The 9557-nt window shown below is 42.5% G+C and overlaps 1 protein-coding gene across 3 annotated transcripts in view; it reads right to left on the bottom strand.

Moving 5' to 3' along the window:
- Positions 1–592: 592 nt before the first annotated feature.
- The window catches only part of fgfr1a (fibroblast growth factor receptor 1a), a 28779-nt gene continuing 19814 nt past the window's right edge, over positions 593–9557 (bottom strand). Inside the window, exons 9-19 of one of the 3 annotated variants that reach the window (XM_044366167.1) lie at position 8784; positions 6573–6742; positions 6020–6165; positions 5672–5793; positions 5078–5188; positions 4359–4549; positions 4022–4144; positions 3869–3939; positions 3617–3754; positions 2130–2235; positions 593–2037 (exon numbers count right to left, since the gene is read on the bottom strand). In XM_044366167.1, coding sequence (XP_044222102.1) covers positions 1861–2037; positions 2130–2235; positions 3617–3754; positions 3869–3939; positions 4022–4144; positions 4359–4549; positions 5078–5188; positions 5672–5793; positions 6020–6165; positions 6573–6742; position 8784 — 1356 coding nt within the window. In that variant the 3' untranslated portion in view covers positions 593–1860. Of the gene's footprint in view, positions 2038–2129; positions 2236–3616; positions 3755–3868; positions 3940–4021; positions 4145–4358; positions 4550–5077; positions 5189–5671; positions 5794–6019; positions 6166–6566; positions 6764–8783; positions 8785–9401; positions 9547–9557 lie in introns of all 3 variants that reach the window. The other 2 variants (XM_044366159.1, XM_044366150.1) reach the window with 2 other exon arrangements.

Here is a 9557-nt window from a genome sequence, read left to right as displayed (position 1 = left end):
AAGTGACCTTGCAGCCTTGGAGGCCATGACGTGGTGTTGAGCAGACAGTATAATGGTGTTACCTTACAAATCCCAGTGTCCTCTATTTAACAGCATTCACAGATACACTGCTCTCCTCCTCTGCTGAAATACTGTAAGGCTAACTGCGGCGTATGACCCGAGCTGTAGGAGCTGGCTTTTAAAAAAGGTCAAGAGCCAGTCGCACTGTGCGGCTGAGTTTAGCCTGTTGCATGGAGACTGCAATCCAGGTGATGCATCAGCCAATGGCAGGAAGCCAGAGCCAGACACGGGCATCAAGGTTGGTGGAGCTGATGGATGGAAGTGTAGCACCAGCACTTGCCAAGCCATTCACACGGCCATAAATTACATGTTTACTGCCGGCTGTGGCTCTCTGCGCTCGCCAACATTTCTTCTGATGTCAGCAGCGCATTATCATATCTAATCAGCCCCCAGCAACCCGTGTTAAATGGGTGGGAGATTGAAGTGGCCATCGTTCCATCTCTGTAAACATGATTTACATCACAAACATGAAAATGTGGATATTTATAGACCCGTTTATGGAGTTCAGTTCAAACTCTGAAAGCTTGGGCGGTTTGTTTTTCGATAGCATTTTATTTAATGTAATCCTTTTACGATGACATACGTGTTCTGCAACCCTTCATCAGAAATTATATGGTAGCAGATGTAACTCCTGTTAAAGCATTTACAGTAGAAGATAAGTTCATCACACGGAAGGCATGCACAGTGGAAGTGCATGACGTTGACTGAATCAAACTACTCTGGGTTTTAAAACAAGAATGGCGTACAACCAGGAACATTAAAAGTTGTGACCATCCTTGAAGTGAATGAACAATCTTGAACGAGACCAGATAAAATTATCCACACATCCTGCTGTTTTCAATCACTCGCACACACTCTCTCTGGCATACGCACATACATGCACACACAGACACAGACACAGACACAGACACAGTCACGCACACACACAGACGCATCAAAAATTCATAAATCTAGCACTTCTGCTGGAGAGAAACCCCAAACACTGAGTTACACTGTATTGCCGTTTGTGTCATGAAAAGCACTTAGAAGTTAAAAAATAGAAAAACCAATATATATTTTTCCATTGATGATTATGCAATAAATTTAGGGGAATCAAAGTTGTGATACAGGAAAAAAAAAACAAACAAAAAAAAAAACAACTGGCCATGTAATCCTCAGCAATTTAAGAAATTCTCATGTAACAACTGCCCCTACAGACTATATTCAAAAATGGATCAAACAAAAGCGTCCTTGTACAAAAGAAAATAAATCAATTATGGTAATAAAAATAAGAGTACAGTGTAAATATATATTCATATTTATAATTTTCTAACTGTATTTACAAGAAGATAATGAATAATGCAGTGGACCACGGTGCTGCATGTCCCTTGGTTGTATATTCTCTAGATTTGGTCGGGAAAGCAGAATGCTGTCCTTCACTGTTGATGAAACGACCACGGAGGGTAGAAAGCAAACAAACAAAAACCCTGACAATCGTAGTCAGTTCTTTCGATTCTCCTGACCCGTGGAATGCCCAAAGAGGAGAGAAGAGTGGGAGTCTGCTCTCTTCTGACATGGTGACAAACTGCCACTCTGGATAATACAAAGTGCCCCATAAACATCGTCACCACCGAGAACCGGGAAACGGCTGCTCTCTTCAGTCCATGTGATCCAACACGTTCTACAAGGCCTCTCCGAGCTCACTTTCTCACAGAGCACCAGTGTTTTTTAGCTTCATCTCTGGGAATGTGGGGAAGAGTCCAACCCCATGAGGCAGGGAGCGGAGGAAATGTCAATGTTTGTCTGAATGGAGATGAGGTATCAGCGTTTCTTAATGGCTGCCCCGTTGGAGTGGGGGGGGAACTTTGGCAGGCAGGGCTCCTCGGCTCCAGCGTCGTGGGAGAAAACGGAGTCCTCGCCGGAGGAACAGGTGGAGCTGCGGGTGTCGGGGTAGCTGGGGGAGTATTGGTCCAGAGGCACGGACAGCTCCAAATACTCCTGTATGCACAAAGGGAGAAAGAATGAAACAGTTGACTTTCAAAAAAGACGTATCTGCTGCTTCTCTGCAAGGTGAGGAGAGGAGGACTGACCTGGTTGGATGTCATGGCCAGGCAGCGGTCTAGGTCCTCTACCAGCTGTTTGAATGTGGGTCTCTGAGAGGGTACAGCATGCCAGCAGTCCCTCATCATCATATACCTGCATGACAGAAGAGGTTAAGAATCAATCAACTTGCTTTTTGTTTCGCAGCATTAATCTCCAACACCAGGTTTTACATTCAAGAATGTTACATTGTTCTGAGGACATCCAGCTGTAGCTGAAGAGTGACAGTAAATACAGTTGAATCTATCTATCCTGTTGTCATCCTGTTTGTCAATGTTGTATTTCTGTAATTTTGTTATCTGGTCTATTGTGTACACACAACATCTGTTGCATGTCTGTCTGTCCTGGGGGAGGGATCCCTCCTCTGTTGCTCTTCCTGAGGCTTCTTCCAGTTTTTTCCTTGTTAAAAGGGTTTTTCTTTTGGGAGAAGTTCTTCCTTATTTAAATGGAGGGTGTAAGGACAGGAGATGTTGTATTGCTGTGCAGATTGTAAAGGCAAATCTGTGATTTGTGATATTGGACTATACAAATAAAATTTGACTTGAATAATATGGTACATTCAGAGCTCCCGCAGTCTGTGAGCTTTTCATTTTATTGGTCGTCACACAAACAATGTTAGGGAACATTATTACGTTGCTAAGCACCTGGAATTTTTCTAATATACAACAGCATGGCTAATGTAAATGTTAATGCCAACTCTGTTTGGGCCAAGCGTGCCACACAGCAGTAACCAAGGTTTGCTTTGATTTAAAAGCCAGTTAGTTACTTTCAAAACAATTTTTTTTTTACAGTGCCGTTAATTTTCAGGTTTTGTTTGTGCAGGCTACATAAACCTTTACGGACTAAACCAAACTAAACGCTGGCAACTTCTGATACTCTCTGAAACAAGAAGTCAAATTGGAAAAAAGTTCTCCAGTCACTTTTGCTATTGATGTAGGCAGCATCTGGTTTAGAGTTTAGTTGGGGACAAACTCAGAGAAAAGACTTATTTAGTTAATGTGCCAGAACATGTGCAATTAATGTGCATCAAATTAGGACACTCGGTTTGGACACATTCTCAGTGTAACTCTTTAACCATCAGTTACTGAAAAAAACTTTATTTATCCAATATGATCTGATTCTGATCTGATTCTCCAGTATGATTATTACAATTTCAATACCATTTGCATTCATGCATGAAAGAATCTGGATGCAGTTTACAACTTTCCAAATACCAGTATAAGGATGCTTCAGCTGGTTTTAGTTGACTTGGGGCAATTGTTAAATATTGGTTTGTTGCTCTTCAAGCAAAATTTTAAATTTGACTCCCTGGAAAAATAAATAAATAAATAAAAACACTCATAAATTTCAAGACATTTTGGCCTTGCTGTGCCATTAAATACCAAATAAGGAAATGCTGGATAAGAGTTCAAACAGTAACTGAACAGACAGAGAAAAATGCAGCATGTTTGACTTATGATGCATAGTGTTTCCTTACAGCTCATGAGTGCACGTGGAGGGCTTGTCCATGCGGTGGCCTTCCTTAAGCAGCTTGAACAGCTCTTCCACAGGGACGCCTGGGTACGGGGAGCCTCCCAGGGTGAAAATCTCCCAAAGCAGCACCCCGAATGACCAGCTGGAGACAGAAACAGATAGGAAGGTCTTCAGTTTTCTGCATGAATAAATGTTTTCCCTCACATTCCATCAAGACTGAATCGGGAAAAAAAAAGCTATGACACGTGATACTCACACATCACTTTGGTGTGTGTATATCCGGTCAAACAGCGCCTCAGGAGCCATCCACTTGACTGGTAAACGACCCTGTGGGAGAAGGTATGCGTGTTACAACTATTTATGTTCCCAAAGTTGTGAATAACATGAAACAAATGAGAAGAGAGCTCACATTGGTGGTCTTCTTGTAGTAATCAATGTGATGGATATCTCTTGCCAGGCCAAAGTCAGCTATTTTCATCACGTTGTCCTCTGTTACCAAAACATTGCGAGCAGCGAGATCTCTGTGGATGCACTGCACAAATGAAAACAGACATTATTAGAACTGAATTCATGCTAATGCTAATTAATGCTTTCCCCCTTGTGTAAAACGACAAGAATTGTGCTTATATAAGGCAGTTTGTGGTGCCTTTCAATACCGAGGAAAGTAATACAATAGAAGGATGTTGCTTTACTTGATTCTGCAAATTTAATATGGAAGAGTGAGAATGGCTGCTTGTGCTCGATACCTTCTTGGAAGCCAGATACTCCATGCCTCGGGCCACTTGGTAGGCACAGGACACCAGGTCTTTGATTGACATGTTCTCCACAGGGACCTGATCAGGGTTGTAGCAGTACTCCATGCCCGGTGGACGCCGAGCTCGCAAGTACTCCCTCAAGTTCCCCTTGGATGCATACTCAACAATCACATACAGAGGACCTATAAACAATCGGAAAAAAATATGAGAATTATTTAATCGTCATAAAAAGATGCCATATAAAAGACAATTTTAAGTCGAGACACAAATTTTATTACATAAAACAGTCAAAGCACTAAGGAAAGGGTCAGAACGTCTCCAAAGCAAACTATCTCTTTGGCAGAGGTAATAAATTCTTTGAGATCAAGGATACATGCAAATAATTTACTCTAAGGTACATTTCAGTGTCAGAACAGCTGGTAAATAAAGTGGAGTGAAAGAGGAGATTTGTATTCCAGTGTAGAAGCAACATTAGAGGGTCATTAGAGGTCAGTTTTCCTTTAGTTTTTCATCAGGGATGATTGGAGAGAAATGGCAGCGGCTGTGGTCAATTCAAACTGTGAGCTCGGAAGCCGGTGTCAGAATCGTTTATTCATGCTGTTCTACACATCTCTCAAAGTAAGGTTCACACCAGAGCTGTTGTCTGAGGGACAATAGTATGTGTGTGTATGTGTTGGCCTGAGCGGGTCAGTCTGTCTGTCTGGTCCTACCATCCTGTGTACAGGCTCCCAGCAGATTAATGATGTTCTTGTGCTTCCCAATGATCTTCATCATCTCCATCTCTGAAATCAGGTCTGACAGGTCTTTCTCTGTGGCATCAGCTGGAGGGGAAGGGAAATAAATCATATTAGGGTAATTAGTCGATGTTCTGTTGATGAAAAGGCTCAAAAATGCCTCGCAGTAATCACCTTGACCAAGCATTCGCACTGTAGCTCTTACATAGTTAGGTTTGTCTTGGAGAACATTCCCCGGGGAAAGGTACTTCAAGTACGAGACAATAAATGCTACTTTCCCTCCATCCTCACTTCCCTGTACAGTTTAATGAACACTGTTTTATATGGGATGTCAAGGGTTCTCATAAATTTTTACTCTGCTCTCCCATTTGTACGGTGGCTGGGATCCAATGGCAGATGTCTCTCAGTATCTGTTCATCACAGCTTTGGTGTCAGAAGTTTTCTCGTCCCTGAAGGATGGACTTGAGGCTTCTGTTAAATATATTACTATGCAGTGAAGAGTTTTCCACCCACATCCACTGTATACACACAAGACTGTCTGACAACTTTAAAATAAGACAGCTTACTTACATTTCAACATTTTGACTGCAACCTTTGTCACACGGTTTGGCTTCTCTTTGTCGAGACCCAGTGCTTCTCCCATCACCACCTGACCAAAGCAGCCTTCACCAAGGGGCTTCCCAAGAACAAGTCTGCAAGGGAGAGAAGATGCAAGAGAAAATATTTTATGGAGTCTAACACCATCTGTATATGTGTGCTTACAACTACAGTGTTCTACTGTACTTTAAGTGTAAGAGAAACTTTGCTTGTGCGTCTGTTTGAGTATTTTAAACCACTAACTTTCTGGTGCGAAAATCCCTTTTCTAACTGTAAGGTAGATGCTGCCCTGCCTGAAGCTTCTGTCCAGGACATACATACCTGTCCCGGGGAAGCTCCCAGCGGGGATCCTGGGGAAGTTCATACTCAGACACCCCTGACAGCATTGGAGAGCCACTGGAGGAAAGACGGGAGGGTCGAACCAGCATCACTCCAGAGTGGATGGAGGAGCTCGAGTCCACAGACACCTGAGGTAAAGAAGGCTGACATTACTCCCCTCATAGTGAAACAGACACCAGCAGCAGGAACTTATTTAGTAAAGTGATCAAAAGAAAATGGAAACTACTGAATACTGAATTTCTTAAGCATGTTTATTGTAAGAACTGTGTAAAAAAAACCACCCAAACCACTCAGGAGTACCATGCACATGGAGCAGAAACACTTCTTGAGTGCTCACACCTACCTGATGTACAAGACCTCAAGGATCTACAATGAACCTGAAAGCTCTATGAATTCATGCTTTTAGTAGGGTGATTGCATCAACATACATATAAAAGCTTTGAATTCATACAAATCTGAGCCAATGGCATGGCGTGAGAGAAAGAAGAGAAGAAATGATATAAATATTCCAAACCCCCTATCTACTTTCTGTTACCTGTCTGCGCAAGGGGATGCTTTTGGCCAACTTGTGGACGGCCAGCTGACTGTTGAAGTCACTCTTCTTGGAGGAGGTACGAATCTTGACGATAACTGCGATGGCGATCATGACAGCGATGAAAAAGAAGCCCACGCAGTAGATGACCACCTCCAGGTAGGTGTGATTGGCTGGTGGATAGTGAGGGACAGCTAGATGGAGGAGGGGGGGACGCAGGGTGACAGGAGGCGGGGGGGGGGGGTTGGGGTCAGCTATCATGAATGAACTGACTATACATACCCAAGCACACTAACCATACTCATGCTTTCAAACACACAGCAACACCAATAAAACACATGCCCACTCAAACACACTGTTGCCATGTCTAAAAACCAGAGCCTTTGACAGACATGGGTACAAACTTGACCACAACAATAATCACTTCTTTCAAGCACAGAGTTTCAATTCCTCTGTCTTTGCCAACATGAGAAATGACTCTAGTCTCTTGAATTACTAGGAAATAGTTGGGAAAAACCCAAACAACCCACATTCTGTATTACAATGAGTGTGCAAAGGTTCTGACTTTTATACACAGCACTGACACTTCACACACAAACTTTCAACACTGCACGTCATTTCTACTTTATCAAATGTTCTAGTTCACATTGCATGTCTATCTGTAGGTCTAAAACAGCATGCTACAAAACATGAGCACAATACAGTAGTTTAACTGTCTGACATGATCAATTAAATTGTTATGTCCAATTCTAACTTCATTTATAATTTTGTAATGCGTTTTTTTAAAAGAGTAGTGAGCTGTGTGTTGGTGCTGGTAATACAAGCGACAACCTGCTTGGTAAAAAAAAGCCAATAGATTTACGTGCTAAATTGAATTTATAAAATTGCTAACACCTGTCAAATTCAGATCTTGTTTTTTTCCTCCCGTTCAGTTAAAAACACCAACGTTTATACCAATATTCGGGGTGTAATGGATTCCACTTTTATGGAAACAGTTCGGTGCATACCTTGGCTTGGGATGTGGCTTTGTGCACAGGAGTTAAGATGTTAAAAGTACCTGCTCTGAGGGTGTGTTTAAAAAAAAAAAAAAACAACAATTATGGATTTTAAATCCTGTTGAGGTCATTATTGATTAAATTAGATTGTAACAGGTGTTAGGAGTAAAGGGGGCGCGGTTTATAGTTCCTCTTTCTTCCTTTCCCTTTCCTAAACTGGACTGGTTTTCATTGAGAAGATAACAAGGTGGTGTGGTTAAGCTGCGGGTTGATAAAAAGGACACGGTGAGGTGCGCGCGCAGCCACTGGAGTAACGTGATGAGGCTCAGCTGGGAAAGCGCGACAATTGAATAAGTGGTACGAGTTGAGTTAAAGCCCAGAGACGTCCTTTTAGAAGCGTTTTCGAGACCTTACAACTTCACACCTTTCCTGCGCCCGGATCCTTTGTTCTTCGGAGACCCATCCCCCAACCACCAAAAACTGAACTGAACCGCCAGAAGGAGCTCACGGCCCACGAGAGCAACGCCCAGCGTCGGCGAGGCCGAGTCGGAGGGACTTGAAATGCTAGTCGGCTTGGAACCTCGATAAGGTAACCCACCTCCAGATTGTCTCTCTAATATTGGAAACCAGTCCGTCTTCCTCTGTGTTCTTCCACATTTTCTCCTTTTCTACACCCTCCAGGTTAGGACTAGTATTGGTTCTTAATACTGAATCCCCTAGACTTGACTAGTTCTTTTCTTTCTTCTTGAAACACCCACACAAAATCAAATACAATATCAGGTTGTAACTTATTTTCTAACTTGTTTTAACTTATTTCAATACAACTTTTTATTTATTCGACAAGGCAGTTTTACTTGCCCAGGAAAAGATGTAAATTGTTCCAAGGGTTAGTCAAGCTGCCCATATGCCTTTTCAGAACTTTTTAATAGTCAGGTTTTGTACACAGTTGCAACAGGCAACAATGAGCAATATTACACACTGCAATCTGCTGCCTTATGTTAGCACGAGATTATCGCTTACAACTCATTTGTGCTGGAAGTACTACATGTTGGACTCTTTCCAACTATTTGATCTGTAATACATCCCAAACCAAGGGTGCCATACCGACTGAGATATATTGTTACACCCCTAACCAACACCAGCAACACAAGTGAGCTGCACTTGTGTGAAGAGGCTGACTGACAAGCAGCTTGATAATTGGACAAATGCCCATTCCAACCCTCAGGAATGAGACACATCCACTACAGCGAGCCAATTATCAAAGCCAGCCGCTGTGCTCACAGCAGGAAATGACATCAGGAATACATGTCATTTGTAGCGCTTGTCAAAGGAAATCAGCTTTACACCAAATCCAATGCAAACACCAATTAAAGAGCAGAATGGTAGAGACAGTTCAAAGTGAAATCTGATCTGCGCTGCCAAACAATCCTTCTGTAAAAGGTGAAGTTCTACCTGGCTGAGACCATTAAATATACTCATGTGACCTTTGTTTTTTAAAACAATTCTGGCCTATTTTTATTTGTTGATTTACTTCATGGTTGACCAGGTAGGAGACAGTTCATGGGTTGTTTGGCATTCTTTGATTTCATTTAAGATACAGCGGAGCATGGCCCACATTCTCCCATCTAGAGAGTTTAGATGGAGCAGGAGCCATGCTGAGGACAGAGAGCGAGGGGAGGGAGTTTTAGTACTGGTAACTTGCCCTGGCTTCCTCTCACATTTTCAACAGAATTTAAGTCAAAAAAGATCTCATTCTGACAAATGTGAGGGTGGATAGCCAGGCTGGAGGAAAGGGAAAGAAAAGAAATTCAGGAGCGAGAGAAAGAACCACTGATACCTTCAAAAACAGTCAACCATGCAGAGTGATGAGAGAACCCGATAGAATTGCCCGCCAAGCAGGTATACTCCCCAGCGTCATCAAAAGACACATTTCTCAGTTGCAGGACTTCCATTTCCTTGTCCGTGGTGTTAAGGCCAGCAGTCTAGAAGATAA

This window comes from Thunnus albacares, chromosome 2, assembly GCF_914725855.1.
Source record: "Thunnus albacares chromosome 2, fThuAlb1.1, whole genome shotgun sequence".
NCBI lineage: Eukaryota > Metazoa > Chordata > Actinopteri > Scombriformes > Scombridae > Thunnus > Thunnus albacares.
This window is presented reverse-complemented; position numbering and strand designations above follow the sequence as displayed.